The 16,697-nt window shown below is 57.1% G+C and overlaps 2 protein-coding genes across 2 annotated transcripts; both read right to left on the reverse strand.

The window, feature by feature from the left end:
- Positions 1 to 192: 192 nt before the first annotated feature.
- Positions 193 to 7,906, reverse strand: LOC141476047 (butyrophilin subfamily 1 member A1-like). Its single transcript, XM_074164672.1, has 12 exons — positions 7,834 to 7,906; positions 7,004 to 7,351; positions 6,197 to 6,478; positions 5,768 to 5,872; positions 5,534 to 5,554; positions 4,705 to 4,725; positions 4,302 to 4,322; positions 3,522 to 3,542; positions 2,755 to 2,775; positions 1,952 to 1,972; positions 1,693 to 1,725; positions 193 to 1,282 (listed from the first exon to the last, which is right to left on the reverse strand). Exons 1-12 carry the CDS (start codon positions 7,904 to 7,906, stop codon positions 609 to 611), a joined length of 1,641 nt encoding a protein of 546 aa, XP_074020773.1. The 3' UTR covers positions 193 to 608.
- A 1,968-nt stretch (positions 7,907 to 9,874) lies between these two features.
- On the reverse strand, positions 9,875 to 15,020 carry LOC141476189 (butyrophilin subfamily 1 member A1-like). Its single transcript, XM_074164800.1, has 8 exons — positions 14,948 to 15,020; positions 14,117 to 14,464; positions 13,309 to 13,590; positions 12,881 to 12,985; positions 12,563 to 12,583; positions 12,117 to 12,137; positions 11,452 to 11,484; positions 9,875 to 10,982 (listed from the first exon to the last, which is right to left on the reverse strand). The coding sequence occupies exons 1-8, from the start codon at positions 15,018 to 15,020 to the stop codon at positions 10,309 to 10,311; spliced, it is 1,557 nt and encodes a 518-aa protein (XP_074020901.1). The 3' UTR covers positions 9,875 to 10,308.
- Positions 15,021 to 16,697: the final 1,677 nt, after the last annotated feature.

Raw genomic sequence — 16,697 nt, forward strand, 5'->3', positions numbered from 1 at the left:
CCAAGCAGTTCCAGGGGGGGTGCCAAGGGAGCCCAAGGGGGTCCAAGATGTTCCTGACACCCCAACATGGTTTAATCCCAGTCAGAAGCTCCCTCGCTCCCCGCCTCTCCCCCAGTAGGGTGGGGAGAAGAGGGAGAAAAGGAGGGGAAAACACCTCGTAGGTTGGAATAAATACGGTTTAAGACAACAGTTAAGGCAGAGGAAAATATCATTATTAATAGTAAAATATATACAAAATAAAGTGATACAACACCATTTGTCCTCAGCACCTGAGGACTGATTGCCCAGCCCGTCTCCAGCAGCAATGGAGGGTCCCAGACCCCTGACAGCCCCCGTTCTGTCCCGAGCAGGACGTCTGTGGGGTGGAATACCTCTTTGGCCACCTCATCCTGGTTGTGCTCCCTCTTGGCTGCGATGGGAAGCTGGAAAAGCCCTTGAACTGATGTGAACATTTCTCAGCCACATATAAAAATATGTGTGACCAAGGTAATTCTCACACTAAATCCAAACATCAGCAGCTCCTAGAAAGAAAATTAACTCCATCAAAGCTGAAAGGAGGATACACACTCCCGCTCAGAGACCCCACAGCAGCCCCTGTCCCCTGACCCTCACTCCCCCTCAGCTTCCTGGGCTGGGGTAGGACAGAGAGGGACATCTCCTGCAGGGTCCAGGAGAGGAGAGTGGGGAGTCTCTGGAGAAGGGCAGGGGTTGCTGGAGGCTGTGGTGGGGATGTAAGTGGGGCTCAGGGTCTGGAGGGTGCTGCCCCTGAGGCACAGCTCCATTTTCTCTGTCTCCACTTGAAACCAGGGGCACAGGGTCTCCCCGTGGAACGAGCCTGGTGGGAAAGTGAAGATCTCGACCCCAGTGTAGGCATTGAGGAATGTCACCAGCCCCCGTGTGCAGTCCAGGCAGACCCAGATCCTCCTGGGGAGGTGGGACAGGGACAGGACGGTGCGAGGAGAGGTGAGAGACTCAAACTGCCCTAAACAGTGCCGGACTGCCCAGATCCCTTCTTCAGGGCTCGGGAACTTCCTCCCCTTCCTCTCCACAGATTCCTTGGCCACCCCAACACCCCACCATGAAACACCCCCCACCTCTCCCTCCACCTCCCAACAGTGCCTCCCCTCCCGGAACCTCTCCTGGCCCAGCACACAGCGCCAATAACTAAATCTCTCAGGGGTGTTGGGCAGGTTCAGCCGTGTGGGTCCACATGTCACACTTCTCAAATCCTCCGACAGGACAAGCTGTGGATGAGCCGTGTTTGGATCCAGGGTCACCACATCTGCAGGGAACAGGAGGAGCCGGAGCATCAGCGCTCAGTCCTGGGCAGGTTTCACCACCCCGGGGCCAGGACCTGCCCCGCAGGGCAGGAGACTGGGCATCTCCTTCCTCCTCTCCATCCCCACCATGGGGCTGGCTGCACCATGTCCAAGGCTGAGCTTGGTGCCATGGGAAGAGGCACCGGTGTGGCCTTAGAGGGAGATAGCGCCTCTGGGGCACCATGGTGTATCTCAGAACGGGGCGGAGGGGCAAGAAAATGGGGCAAAATCAAGCCAGTGCAACAGCCTGGGGGGTCTGAGTCACCAACACATCCAGGCATGGCCAGCCCCTTCACTGGACAGCCCAGTTACACCTCGCACAGAGGGAAAGGGAGGAGAACCACACATAAAATACAATAAAATACCCAAATACCTGGATTTTCTGGAAGCAGAAAATTTCTCCAAGCTACAAGGAGAGACAAGAACAGGTCACAAACCACAACTGGTCCCAAGTGGCTCTGGGCAGGGGAGAGGGTCCATCCCTGCTCTGATGTCCCTGAGCTGCCCACCCCCCCAGTCCCATCCCTTTGGGGTTTCCCCAGACCCAGGGGATGCAGGGATGGAGAGGACGGGCAAGTGGGGAAGGGACCAATCATAGAGCACCCGGGAGAGGACACTGGGCCATGACTCACCCAGTGCTGCAGCTCGTTCCTCTAAAAGGGAAAAAAAGAGAAGCAATGAGTGATCAGAGGGGACAGCTTCTCACCCCATGGCTGCTCCTCCAGGAGTGGAAAGAGCTCATCCAGAGCTCAAACTCCTTCCATTTGGGGAGTGGGAAAAGACCCTCAAAGCCTGTGAACGTCTCCCTCCAGCCCAGTCATGTGCCGTGGCCACTGGCCAGCAGGTCTGGGCAAGGAAACCTGCCATCCCTGGTCTGGTGCCCCCAAGCTGCCCAGCCCCCCAGGCACATCACCTCAAGGTTTGCCCAGACCCAGGGGATGGAGGGATGGAGGGAACGGGCAAGAGGGGAAAGGGCCAAATACGGAGCACCCAGGAGAGGACACCGAGCCGTGACGGAGCTCATGGAGACTCACCCAGTGCTGCATCTTTTTCCTCTGGAAAGGAAAAGACAAAATCGGTGCTTGATCAGAGGGGAGAGATTCTCACCCCACAACTGCACACACAGGAGTATAAAGATCTCATGCAGTGCTCAAACTCCTTCTGTTTGGGGAGTGGGAAAACACACCCAAATCGCAGGAATAGCTCCCTGTGAGCCTGGATCCATCCCATGGCTGGTGCAGAAGGAGAGGGGAAGGAGAAAGGGTCCATTCCTGTTCCGGTGTCCCCAGTCTGCCCACCCACCCAGGCACCACCCCTCAGGGTTCCCCCAAACCCAGGGGATGAAGGGATGGAGAGGTCGGGCAAAGAGGAAGGGGCCAATCAAAGAGAGACCAGGAGAGGACACCGAGCTGTCCTGGGGCTCGCGGAGACTCACTCAGTGCTGCATCTCGTTCACCTGGAAAGGAAAAGCAGAAGAAATGAGTGATCAGAGAGAACATCTTCTCATCACACGCCTGCAACCACAGGAGTGGGCAGATCCCATATTCCTCCTTTTTGGGGAGCAGGAAAACACCCCAAACCCTCTGAATGGCCCCTCCAGCCTGGTCAAGTCCCACAACTGGTCCCCAGGGATTCTGGTCAGGGGAGAGGATCCATCTCTGCTCTGGTGTCTCCGAATTGGCCACCCCCCCAGGCACATCCCTTTGTGGTTTCCACAGACCCATGGGACGCAGGGATGGAGAGGATGGGCAAGAGGGAAAAGGGCTGAGCACAGAACGCCCGGGAGAGGACACCGAGCTGTCATGGAGCTCATGGAGACTCACCCAGTGCTGCATCTCGTTGCTCTGGAAAGGGAAAACAGAAGAAATGGGTGATCAGAGAGAACATCTCATCACACACCTGCAGCCACAGGATTGGGCAGATCCCAAACTCCTTCTCTTTGGGGGAGTGGGAACAGACCCCCAGACCCTGTGAATGGCTCCCTCCAGCCTGGTCAAATTCCACGGCTGGTCCCCACAGTCAGGGGAGACGGTCCATCCCTGCTCTGGTGTCCCCAAGCTGCCCACCCACCAGGCACATGCCCTCAGGGTTTCCCTGGACCCATGGGATGCAGGGATGGAGAGGACGGGCAAGAGGGGAAAGGGCCGAGCACAGGGTGCCCAGGAGAGGACATCGAGGCAGGAAGAGATCATGGAGACTCACCCAACAGTGCAGCTTGTTGCTCTGGAAAACAAAAGCAATATTTGGTCAGAGAGGACAGCTTCTCATCCCATAATTGCTCAGGAAGAATAAGCAGAGCTTGGGAAACCCCAAACTCCTCTTTGGGGAGTGGGAAAACACTCTCTGGGTCCCAGGGATGGCTCCCTCCAGCCTGGTCATGTCCCACAGCTAGTCCCCAGGGACTCCGGGCAGGAGAGAGGGTCCATCTCTGGTCTGGTGTCCCCGAGCTGCCCACCTCCCCAGGCACCTCCCCTCGGGGATTGCCCAGGCCCCGGGGGACTCAAAGATGGAGGGGACGGACAAGGGGGAAGGGGCCGAGTGCACAGAGCACCAGGGAGAAGACACCAAGCCAGAAGGAGCTCACAGAGACTCACTCAGTGCTGCATCTCGTTCACCTGGAAAGGAAAAGCAGAAGAAATGAGTGATCAGAGAGAACATCTTCTCATCACACGCCTGCAACCACAGGAGTGGGCAGATCCCAAATTCCTCCTTTTTGGGGAGCAGGAAAACACCCCAAACCCTCTGAATGGCTCCCTCCAGCCTGGTCAAGTCCCACAACTGGTCCCCAGGGATTCTGGTCAGGGGAGAGGGTCCATCCCGGCTCTGGTGTCCCCGAGTTGGCCACCCCACCAGGAATATCACCTCAGGGTTTCCCTGGACCCACAGGATGCAAGGATGGAGAGGATGGGCAAGAGGGGAAAGGGCCGAGTACAGAGTGCCCGGGAGAGGACACCGAGCCAGGAGGAGTTCACGGAGACTCACCCAACAGTGCAGTTTGTTCCTCTGGAAAACAAAAGCAATATTTGGTCAGAGAGGACAGCTTCTCATCCCATAAATGCTCAAGAAGGGCTAAGCAGAGCTCGGGAAACCCCAAACTCCTTCTCTTTGGGGAGTGGCAAAACACCCACCGAGTCCCAGGAATGAGTCCCTCCAGCCTGGTCATGTCCAACGGCTGGTCCCCAGGGATTCCGGCAGGGGAGAGGGTCCATCCCTGCTCTGGTCTCCCCAAGCTGCCCACCCCACCCCCCCCCCCCAGGCACTTTCCCTTGGGGTTTGCCCGCACCCAGGGGATGCAGGGATGGAGGGCATGGGCAAGAGGGGAAAAGGATGAGTGCAGAGAGCCCAGGAGAGGACACCGAGTCAGAAAGAGCTCACGGAGACTCACCCAGTGCTGCATCTCGTTTCCCTGGAAAGGAAAAACAGAAGAACTGGTGATTGGAGAGAATGTCTTCTCATCACATGACTGCAAGCACAGGAGTGGACATATCCCTGTTTGGGGGGTGGGAACAGATGCCTAAACCCTGCAAATGGCTCCCTGCAGCCTGGTAAAGTCCCGCTACCGGTCCCCAGAGAGTCTGATCAGGAAAGAGGTGTTATCCCTGGTCTGGTGTCCCCAAGCTGCCCACCCCACCAGGCACCTCCTCGGGGTTTGCTTGGACCCAGGGGATTGAGAGATGGAGAGGATGGGTAAGGGGGGAAAGGGCCAAGCACAGAGCACCTGGGAGAGGACACCGAGCTGTGACTCACCCAGTGCTGCATCTCGTTCACCTGGAAAGGAAAAAACAAAATCAATGAGAGACCAGAGGGGACGGCTTCTCACCCCATGGCTGGAACGAGCAGGACTCGGACTGAGCCCAATCTCCTTCTCTTTGGGGAATGGAAAAGTCCCATTGACTCTCAGCTGGGTCTCCTTGACCTCTAGTCCCGACCCCCTGCCCAGCCCAGCCACGCACTCTGCAGTTAAGCCTGACTTAAGCAGAGATTTAAGGCTCAGCCTGATTTAAGCTCACTCAATACTGCTCCCCATTTCTTCCCATGAGCAAGGATACCTCCCGTGCCCAGCTCTCAACCCCAGTGCTCTCCAGTCCCCTTCTGGGTTCCATCAACCCACATCAGTGACCAGAGAACCATCAAGACCCATCCAAAGCCACATCCCTCCCTGGGGGCTCCTTTCTCAGGAGGCTTTGCTGGTGGCAGGGGCCAGAAGGACTCACCCAGCGCTCTGGACTGCACCACTGGAAAGCAAAAGCAGAGGAAGAGGAGGTCAGGAGAGAAACTGCTTCATCACTGGGACCATCTCTCTAGGGTCTTTTGGACCTTCCCACCAGCCAGATGCTCTCGCCATGCTCCCTCTCCTCCCGCCCCCACCCCGTGTCCTTGTCCCCATCCTTCCTTTTTGCACAGAACTTCTTTGATGAAGGCAAAACATTGTGGTGATGCAAACTCACCTTTCTTTCGGTAGAGATAAGCACTGAGGGCAGCTGACACCACTGAAAGCAGGAGGAACACACCCAGAGCTGCCATCCAGGGATGGGCATTGTAGAAAAAGGGAGCTGAGAAACAAAAAAAACATCCGGAAAAGGACTCATTTTACACTCCTGTGTATAAGGAGAAGAAAAACCCCCAAAACAACCCCAAACTTCCAGTTCCTAAAGCCTTGTTGTGGGAGCCCTGGGCTCAAGGGGACATCGTCTACCCCATCCCATGGACATCCCAATGCTCCCCTGAAGCACACCAGGATCACGTTATCTCCTGCGCTAAAACTCACCTGCAGGTACACTCCCCCCCCTCCCCTTCCCAAACGTGTTTCTCCAACCCCCCAAGATCAAACCCCACCAAGCAGTGTGGCCAACCCCAGCCCTGCTGCCATCCCGCACCTGAGATGTGCAGGGACGACACCTGCTCCTGCTCCAGGCGGCTGTTCCTCACCACGCACGACACGTTCCCATCTCCCTTCCCGCTCACAACGATGACATCTTGGATCTCAAAGAAACCCCTCTCGTCAGTTGAACGTCTCTGGGAGACCGAGGGGAGATGCTGCCCGCCGGCATCCTTCCACAGCAGCTCCGGTGACGGGTACCAGCCGGCCGATCGACACACCACCCGGATGCCTCCGTCCTCATAAGCCTCCAGAGAGAGGAGAGGGACAGAGCCCGTGGCTGGGGGAAGAGCCCGGAGTTGCCCTGAGTTAGGGATGGACCCAGCTCAAAGGCCAAGACCGAACTCCACGCCAGACACATCACAGGGTGCCCAGGGGGCTGTGGGGCCGGCCAGGTGCTCCTCACACCACCAAACCCACCCCAACATCTGCAGGAACCGGAGAGCACTGATGCCAAATGACCCCAGACGTCCCATAAAACAACCGGGCAGAGGAGCACCAAGTGGTCGAGCTTCGGTGCCTCAAGGCATCGTTTCTGCACCAACACAGCATCATGAGGACACCACAGAGACCCAAAGACACAGTGTCTGTTCTGCTCTGCCCAAAACCACCTGCAGAACCATGTGCTCACTCCTTCCTCAACAGGCACAGATGGGAAGAGCCTCCTCATGCCTGACCTCTTTCAACAGCTCCTGGCCTTCAGCACCAAATGGATGGATGTGAGGATGGGACAGAGCTCTGGGAGGGACACACCAACCCACGGACACCTGCACCATCCCCAGGAAACACCACAGCAGCCACAAACCTGCCACCTCCAGGTCGACTGTAGCTTCTCCATAAGAGGCAGCATCTTGCACAGTGCAGACGTACTGGCCATCATCAGAGATTCTCAAGCCAGAGATTCGCAAGTCCAGGCTCCCACGGGAGAGACCATCTCTGGCCAACTCTGTCCTTCCAATGTATTCCTCCATCTGCTCCCAGTGCTGGTCTGCTCCATTTCGGTAGAGGTGCACCGTTTCAGAGAACCGGTGACGGATCCACCTGATCACCAATCTCTGAGCGTCCACATGTGGGGACAAGTGACACGGCAGCACGACGTCCTGCCCCACGGTGGCAAGGAGAGGTTGTCCTGGTCCCACCACTCTGAACTCCGCTTGGTGATGGAGAAGGACACAGAGAGACAGAGATTGCGCCCATGTTAATTTACGGGCATCGCATGGCAAGGGGCCAGCTTGGCGTGAGCGGTGCCCGCTCCATCCCGTAGGTGCTGCTTTGCCCTCCCCATGGCCCAAAGACTTGGGAGAAACTGCAGAGGGAGCGGGAGAACTTGAAGGAAAAGGCGGTTTCCTGGGGGTGGGATCTGCTCCAGAAAATTGTGCCCCCACCCCAAAAATGACACACACACCCTCACCAGCCAGCCCTGGTAGAAGGGACAAAGGCTTTGGGGGAGCACCGCAGGGTGGGACTGAAGATCTCCCAGAACAATGGATGTGTGGCATCACGAGGCCAAGGGCAAGTGAAAGCCATTTGCAGCCGAGCACAGGGCTCAGCTCCTCCTGCCCCACGGCACCTCCCCTGCCCCACATCTGCCACCCGGAGCACGCTCAGCCCCACCCAGCCCTGCAGGATCCCTACCTGATCCCAGCCGGAGGAGGTGGAGAGTCAGGAAATGACTGAGGAGGCCCCATGGGCTCGTGGGGAACCCCATCTGCAGCTGGAGCTGGAGAAGAGAGTGGGAAGGGAGGCAGAGGGAGGGCAAGGGGGGGTTACAGCCACCGCGGAGGGGATGGGGAAGAAGGGCTGCACCTGCCCCCAACATCACTCCAGAAATCCCACCAAACGACCCACACCCTGACATCGGAAGGAACCCTTGGTCAAGAGACGGATGGGATCCATGAGCAGATGTTGGTGCAGCCCCTGCTCTGCCCCACTGCCCTCCCCAGGATTTACCCTAAATCCCTTACAAGATTTTAAGTGAAATTACATATTCTAAATTCCTCGCAGAAAGGAAATTCACTCACCAGACCCGTACGAGCTGCAGGAGGAAGCAGCCGACAGGATACACCCAAGTTCTGCACTTACCCTCGCTTTCCGGATGCAGCATTAGGGGTTTTTTGGCTGCCTTCAAACTCCACCCCCAGCACTTGAACACATTAAGGAGCAGAAAAAAAGAAAAAAGGGGAGGAAGGGAAAATATGTGCATTGGGGTGTGAGAAGGTTAAGGTTAATTTAGAGCTTGGTTGTGATTTTTGGACGTGGCAGAGGAGCCCAGCAGTGTCCCTGCAGCCCTAAACAGCCAGGAGCGCGTGGGAAGCCAGGGACAACGCGACAAGAAGGGTTTGGGGGGCTTTGAGCATCAGGACACCCCAGCTGTGCCCTGTCCCTCTGCCCTGTCAACTTGGGGTCCTCACATTCCTGGGGAGGACGTGTCCCCTGCTGTCCCCAATGTCCCATGCACATCCATACCCAAAATAGGGGATGCAGGGCAGGCAATGGGCTGTACCCATAGCAGGGGTGGGTATGGAGTTTCTGAGGTGGGGGGGGGCATACCCAGCTCTGGGGGTCCTGGGGACTGTACCCACATCTGGGGAGGTGGACAAGGGATGAGCCCGTCTCTAATGCAAAGGGGGTCCTGGAGCCCATACCCAACCCAGGGAGGTCCAGGAGGAGCAGGGGGGCTGAAGAGGAGCAGGGGGCACCCACACATCCCTGACCAGGTCAGAGCAACAGGGAGGTCCCATTCCCAGACCCAAGTATCCCCAACATCCCATTCCCAGCAGATCCCACCCCCCGGTGCCCAGCCCCAGTTCAGCTCCCAGCTCTGGAGCAGCAGCAGCAGCGATTCACCATTGTAATAAATCCGTCTAAAATAGCCCCAGGCTGGGAAAATTCCTTCCACGGTCATAAGTTTCCTCTTCTGCTGCACCTAAAGCCACTCTGGGACAAAGATACTTCCACGCACGGACACAAAAATCCCGCAAATAAGCAAAAAAAACCCACAGCCACCTTCACCCAGTGCCCAACTGGGAAGGGAATTGGGTAGAGAAAAAGCAGTTTTCTTCAGAAAAGGATCACGTGGTGCAGGAGGATGCTCATGGTGAGTACAGTGCCGGGCAGAGCCCAGGGGATCCAAGGTCTTCCAGAGGGATTGCAAGGGGTTGCAAGGGGCTCCAGGGGGCTCCAAGAGGTGTTTCTGGGGTGTTGAAGGGGTTGCAAGGGAATCAGAGGCAATCCAAGGGGTTCAAGGAGTTCCAAGGGGGGTCTCGAGTGGTACCGAGGGGATCCAGGAGGTTCTAGGGGATCTGACAAGATTAGAGGGTTTTCTGAAGGGGTTTCAAGAGGTTCCAAGGGGTTCCAAAGGCTTGCGAGGGGTTCCAGGCAAGTCTAGGAGGGGTTCTGGGGGGTTGAATGAGTTGCAAGGGGATCAGAGGGGTTCAAGGAGTTCCAAGGTGGGTTCCGAGTGGTTCCAAGGGGATCTGAGCAGTTCCAAGGAGATCCAAGGAGTTCCAAGAGGATCAAAGTGGATCCAAGAGTTCCCTGGCTGCCCGGCGTGGTTTAACCCCAGCCAGAAGCTCCCTCCCTCCCTCCCTGTTCCTCAGTCGGGTGGGGAGAAGAGGGAGAAAAGGAGGGGAAGACAGCGCATTGGACTGAATAAATACGGTTCAAGACAACAGTTACGGCAGAGGAAAATATCATTATTAATTGTAAAAAATTTTTCAAAATAAAGGGATACAACACCAGTAGCCTTCAGCACCTGAGGACTGATTGATCAGCACGTCCCCAGCAGCGATGGAGGATCCCAGCCCCCTGACAGCCCCCATTTCTATTCCAAGCAGGATGTCTGTGGGGTGGAATATCCCTTTGGCCACCTCATCCTGACCACGCTCCCTCTCGGCTGCGACGGGAAGCTGAAAAAGCCCTGGACTGATGCGAACATTTCTCAGCCACATATAAAAATATGTGTGACCAAGGTAATTCTCACACTAAATCCAAACATCAGCAGCTACTAGAAAGAAAATTAACTCCATCAAAGCTGAAAGGAGGACACATCCCATGGTCAGAGCCTCCCAACACCAGGGTTACCCCACAGCAGCCCCTGTCCCCTGACCCTCACTCCCCCTCGGCTCCCTGGGCTGGGGCAGGACAGAGAGGGACATCTCCTGCAGGGTCCAGGAGAGGAGAGTGGGGAGTCTCTGGAGAAGGGCAGGGTCTGCTGGAGGCTGTGGTGGGGATGGAAGTAGGGCTGAGGGTCTGAGGGGGGCTGCCCTTGAGGTACAGATGGGTTTTCTCACTCTGCACCCAAAACCAGGGGCGCAGGGTCTCCCCATGGAACGAGCCTGGTGGGAAAGTGAAGATCTCGGCCCCAGTGTCGGCATCGAAGAATGTCACCAGCCCCTGTGTGCAGTCCAGACAGACCCAGATCCTCCTGGTGTAGGAGTCGCAAGGCAAGTCAGTGCGAGGAGAGGTGAGAGCTGTAAACTGCCAGTCATGCCACTCAATTGCCCATACCCCTTCTTCAGGACTGGGCGACACTGTCCCCTTCCTCTCCACAGACTCTTTGGCAACCCCAGCACCCCACCATGAAGGACCTATGCTCTCCCGCTCCACCTCCCAGCAGTGCCTCCCCTCCCGGAACCTCTCCTGGCCCAGCACGCAGCGCCAATAACTAAATCTCTCGGGGTTGTCAGGCAGGTTCCGCCGTGTGGGTCCACATCTCACACTTCTCAAATCCTCCGACAGGACAAGTTTGGAATGAGTCGTGTTTGGATCCAGGGTCACCACATCTGCAGGGAACAGGAGGAGCCAGAACATCAGCGCTCAGTCCTGGGCAGGTTTCACCACCCCGGGGCCAGAATCTGCCCCACGGGGCAGGAGACTGGGCAACTCCCTCCTCTCCATCCCCACCACAGGGTCGGACCCACCACAGCAACGGCTGAGCTTGGTCCCGTGGGAAGAGGCAACAGTGGGGCTGCAGCCCCTGCAGGGAGTAGCAGGATGGGGAGAGGGGCTGGGTAGGGCAGTGCAGGAGGTCTCAGGGGGAGATGGCGCGTGTGAGGCTCAAGGGTGTAGCTCAGAAGAGGGTGGAATGGCAAGAAAATGGGGTGAGATCCAACCCAGTGCCATGATCTGGGGGGCCTGAGTCACCAACACACCCAGGCATGGCCAGTCCCTTCGCTAGACAGCCCAGTTACACCTCGCACAGAGGGAAAGGGAGGAGAATCCCCAATAAATTAATATAAAATACCCAAATACCTGGATTTTCTGGAAGCAGAAACTTTCTCCAAGCTACAAGGAAAGATAAGAGCAGGTCACATCCCATGGCCAGTCCCCAGGGACTCTGGGCAGGGGAGACTGTCTGGACCTGGCCTGGTGTCCCCAGGTTGCCCAACCTTTCAGGTACAACTCCTCACAATTTGCCTGGACCCAGGAGATGCAGGGGTCGAGAGGATGGGCAAGGGCGGAAGGGGCCGAGCGCAAGCACCCAGGGGAGGACACGGAGATAGGAGGAGATCACGGAGACTCACCCAACAGTGCAGTTTGTTTCTCTGGAAAACAAAAGCAATATTTGGTCAGAGAGGACAGCTTCTCATCCCGTAAGTGCTCAAGAAGGACTAAGCAGAGCTGGGGAACCACCAAACTCCTTCTCTTTGGGGAGTGGGAAAACACTCCCTGGGTCCTAGGGATGGCTCCCTCCAGCCTGGTCATGTCCCACGGCTGGTCCCCAGGGACTCTGGGCATGGGAGCGTGTCCATCCCCAGTCTGCTGTCCCCAGGCTGCCCACCCTCCCAGGCACATCCCCTCGGGGTTTGCCTGGACCCGGAGGATGCAGGGATGGAGGGGACGGGCAAGGGTGAAAGGGATGAGTGCAGAGTGCCCAGGAGAGGACATGGAGCGAGGAGGAGGTCACAGAGACTCACCCAGTGTTTCATCTCGTTCCTCTGGAAAGGAAAAACAAAATCAATGAGAGACCAGAGGGGACGGCTTCTCACCCCATGGCTCGAGCAGGCAGAGCTTGGGCTGAGCACAAACTCCTTCTGTGTGGGGAATGGGAAAAGTCCCCTTGGATCGCAGGGGTGGGTCCCTGCCCTCCTATCCCCCTGCCCACCCAGGGACTCTGCAGATAACTGCAGATTTAAGGCTCAGCCTGATTTAAGCTCACTCAATACTGCTCCCCATTTCTTCCCATGAGCAAGGATACCTCCCGTGCCCAGCTCTCAACCCCAGTGCTCTCCAGTCCCCTTCTGGGTTCCATCAACCCACATCAGTGACCAGAGAACCATCAAGACCCATCCAAAGCCACATCCCTCCCTGGGGGCTCCTTTCTCAGGAGGCTTTGCTGGTGGCAGGGGCCAGAAGGACTCACCCAGCGCTCTGGACTGCACCACTGGAAAGCAAAAGCAGAGGAAGAGGAGGTCAGGAGAGAAACTGCTTCATCACTGGGACCATCTCTCCAGGGTCTTTTGGACCTTCGCACCAGACAGTTGCTCTGGCCATGCTCCCTCTCCTCCCGCCCACACCCCGTGTCCTTGTCCCCATCCTTCCTTTGCCCAAAGAGCTTCTTTATTGAAGGCAAAACCTGTTCTGATAAACTCTGATCCCGTTCAGCGTACGTCCATGGGCCAGGTCTCAGACTCCCTCCACACCGATCCCCTGACCTCCATCACCTCCACTACAAACTCACCTTTCCTTCGGTAGAGATAAGCACTGAGGGCAGTTGACACCACTGAAAGCAGGAGGAACACACCCAGAGCTGCCATCCAGGGATGGGCATTGTAGAAAAAGGGAGCTGAGAAACAAAAAAAACATCCGGAAAAGGACTCATTTTACACTCCTGTGTATAAGGAGATGAAAAAACCCAAGACAACCCCAAACTTCCAGCTCCTAAAGCCTTGTTGTGGGAGCCCTGGGCTCAAGGGGACATCGTCTACCCCATCCCATGGACATCCCAATGCTCCCCTGAAGCACACCAGGATCACGGTATCTCCTGCGCTAAAACTCACCTGCGGGTACACTCCCCCCCCTCCCCTTCCCACACATGTTTCTCCAGCCCCCCAAGATCAAACCCCACCAAGCAGTGTGGCCAACCCCAGCCCTGCTGCCATCCTGCACCTGAGATGTGCAGGGACGACACCTGCTCCTGCTCCAGGCGGCTGTTCCTCACCACGCACGACACGTTCCCATCTCCCTTCCCGCTCACAACAACGACATCTTGGATCTCAAAGAGGCCCCTCTCGTCAGTTGAACGTCTCTGGGAGACCGAGGGGAGATGCTGCCCGCCGGCATCCTTCCACAGCAGCTCCGGTGACGGGTACCAGCCGGCCGATCGACACACCACCCGGATGCCTCCGTTCTCATAAGCCTCCAGAGAGAGGAGAGGGACAGAGCCCATGGCTGGGGGAAGATCACGGGGTTGCCCTGAGTTAGGGATGGACCCAGCTCAAAGGCCAAGACCGAACTCCACGCCAGACACATCACAGGGTGCCCAGGGGGCTGTGGGGCCGGCCACGTGCTCCTCACACCCCCAAACCCACCCCAACATCTGCAGGAACCGGAGAGCACTGATGCCAAATGACCCCAGACCTCCCATAAAACAGACGGGCAGAGCAGCACTGAGCAGCCGAGCTTTGGCACCTCAAGGCTGCATCTCTGCACCAACACAGCATCACAAGGACACCACAGAGACCCAAAGACACAGTGTCCATGCCGCTCTGCCCCAAAAACACCTCCAGCACCATGAGCGTGCTTCCTCCTGGGCAGGCACGGATTTGAAGAGACCCCTCGCACCCGACCTCTCTCAATGGCTCCTGGCCTTCAGCACCAAATGGATGGATGTGAGGATGGGACAGAGTTCTGGGAGGGACACACCAACCCACGGACACCTGCACCATCCCCAGGAAACACCACAGCAGCCACAAACCTGCCACCTCCAGGTCGACTGTAGTTTCTCCATAAGAGGCAGCATCTTGCACAGTGCAGACGTACTGGCCGTCATCAGAGGGTCTCAAGCCAGAGATTCTCAAGTCCAGGCTCCCACGGGAGAGACCATCTCTGGCCAACTCTGTCCTTCCAATGTATTCCTCCATCTGTGCACCAACCAGATCCTCTCCCTTTCGGTAGAGGTGCACCATTTCAGAGAACTGGTGACGGATCCACCTGATCTCCAAGCTCTGAGCGTCCACATGTGGGGATAACTGACACGGCAGCACAACGTCCTGCCCCACGGTGGCAAGGAGAGGTCGGCCTGGTCCCACCACTCTGAACTCCGCTTGGTGATGGAGAAGGACACAGAGAGACAGAGATTGCGCCCATGTTAATTTACGGGCATCGCATGGCAAGGGGCCAGCTTTGGCGTGAGCGGTGCCCGCTCCATCCCGCAGGTGTTGTTTTGCCCTCCCAGTGGCCCAAAGACTTGGGAGAAACTGGAGAGGGAGCGGGAGAACTTGAAGGAAAAGGCGGTTTCCTGGGGGTGGGATCTGCTCCAGAAAATTGTGCCCCCACCCCAAAAATGACACACACACCCTCACCAGCCAGCCCTGGTAGAAGGGACAAAGGCTTTCAGGAAGCACCGCAGGGTGGGCCTGAAGATGTCCCAGAGCAATGGACATGTGGCATCATGAGACCAAGGGAAAGTGAAAGCCATTTGCAGCCGAGCACTGGGCTCAGCTCCTCCTGCCCCACGGCACCTCCCCTGCCCCACATCTGCCACCCGGAGCACGCTCAGCCCCACCCAGCCCTGCAGGATCCCTACCTGATCCCAGCCGGAGGAGGTGGAGAGTCAGGAAATGACTGAGGAGGCCCCATGGGCTCGTGGGGAACCCCATTTGAGGCTGGAGCTGGAGAAGAGAGTGGGAAGGGAGGCAGAGGGAGGGCAAGGGGGGGTTACAGCCACCGCGGAGGGGATGGGGAAGAAGGGCTGCACCTGCCCCCAACACCACTCCAGAAATCCCACCAAACGACCCACACTCTGACATCAGAAGGAACCCTTGGTCAAGGGACGGATGGGATCCATGAGCAGATGTTGGTGCAGCCCCTGCTCTGCCCCACTGCCCTCCCCAGGATTTACCCTAAATCCCTTACAAGATTTTAAGTGAAATTAAATATTCTAAATTCCTCGCAGAAAGGAAATTCACCCACCAGAGCTGTACGAGCTGCAGGAGGAAGTAGCCGACAGGATACACCCAAGGTCTCGCACTTACCCTCGCTTTCCGGATGCAGCATTAGGGGTTTTTTGGCTGCCTTCAAACTCCACCCCCAGCACTTGAACACATTAAGGAGCAGAAAAAAAGAAAAAAGGGGAAGAAGGAAAAATATGTGCATTGGGGTGCGAGAAGGTTAAGGTTAATTTAGAGCTTGGTTGTGATTTTTGGATGTGGCAGAGGAGCCCAGCAGTGTCCCTGCAGCCCTAAACAGCCAGGAGCTTGTGGGGAGCAAGGGACAACGCGACAAGAAGGGTTTGGGGGGCTTTGAGCATCAGGACACTGCAGCTGTGCCCTGTCCCTCTGCCCTGTCAACTTGGGGACCTCAGATTCCTGGGGAGGACGTGTCCCCTGCTGTCCCCAATGTCCCATCCACATCCATATCCAAAATAGGGGATGCAGGGCAGGCAATGGGCTGTACCCATGGCAGGGGTGGGTATGGAGTTTCTGACGGGGGGGGGGGGGGGGGGGGGGCATACCCAGCTCTGGGGGTCCTGGGGACTGTACCCACATCTGGGGAGGTGGACAAGGGATGAGCCCGTCTCTAATGCAAAGGGGGTCCTGGAGCCCGTATCCAACCCCAGGGGGATCCAGGAGGAGCAGGGGGGCTGAAGAGGAGCAGGGGGCACCCACACATCCCTGACCAGGTCAGAGCAACAGGGAGGTCCCATTCCCAGACCCAAGTATCCCCAACATCCCATTCCCAGCAGATCCCACCCCCCGGTGCCCAGCCCCAGTTCAGCTCCCAGCTCTGGAGCAGCAGCAGCAGCGATTCACCATTCTAATAAATCCGTCTAAAATAGCCCCAGGCTGGGAAAATTCCTTCCACGGTCATAAGTTGCCTCTTCTGCTGCACCTAAAGCCACTCTGGGACAAAGATACTTCCACGCACGGACACAAAAATCCCGCAAATAAGCAAAAAAAACCCACAGCCACCTTCACCCAGTGCCCAACTGAGAAGGGAATTGGGTAGAGAAAAAGCAGTTTTCTTCAGAAAAGGATCACGTGGTGCAGGAGGATGCTCATGGTGAGTACAGTGCCGGGCAGAGCCCAGGGGATCCAAGGTCTTCCAGAGGGATTGCAAGGGGTTGCAAGGGGCTCCAGGGGGCTCCAAGAGGTGTTTCTGGGGTGTTGAAGGGGTTGCAAGGGAATCAGAGGCAATCCAAGGGGTTCAAGGAGTTCCAAGGGGGGTCTCGAGTGGTACCGAGGGGATCCAGGAGGTTCTAGGGGATCTGACAAGATTAGAGGGTTTTCTGAAGGGGATTCGAGGTTCCAAGGGGTTCCAAAGGCTTGCGAGGGGTT

Source organism: Numenius arquata, chromosome 28, assembly GCF_964106895.1.
Source record: "Numenius arquata chromosome 28, bNumArq3.hap1.1, whole genome shotgun sequence".
Classification (NCBI taxonomy): Eukaryota; Metazoa; Chordata; class Aves; order Charadriiformes; family Scolopacidae; genus Numenius; species Numenius arquata.

Excerpts from the sequence above, each read along its gene's own strand:
- LOC141476047 (XM_074164672.1), bottom strand. The coding sequence starts at position 7,906 with ATGGGGTTCCCCACGAGCCCATGGGGCCTCCTCAGTCATTTCCTGACT. Across the intron at positions 2,776-3,521 it reads GCAACAAGCTGCACTGTTGG|GTGAACGAGATGCAGCACTG; the intron begins GTGAGTCTCCAT and ends TTTCCTTTCCAG. Across the intron at positions 1,726-1,951 it reads GGAACGAGCTGCAGCACTGG|CTTGGAGAAATTTTCTGCTT; the intron begins GTGAGTCATGGC and ends CTCTCCTTGTAG.
- LOC141476189 (XM_074164800.1), bottom strand. The coding sequence starts at position 15,020 with ATGGGGTTCCCCACGAGCCCATGGGGCCTCCTCAGTCATTTCCTGACT. Across the intron at positions 12,584-12,880 it reads TTATCTCTACCGAAGGAAAG|TGGTGCAGTCCAGAGCGCTG; the intron begins GTGAGTTTGTAG and ends TTTGCTTTCCAG. Across the intron at positions 11,485-12,116 it reads GGAACGAGATGAAACACTGG|CTTGGAGAAAGTTTCTGCTT; the intron begins GTGAGTCTCTGT and ends CTTTCCTTGTAG.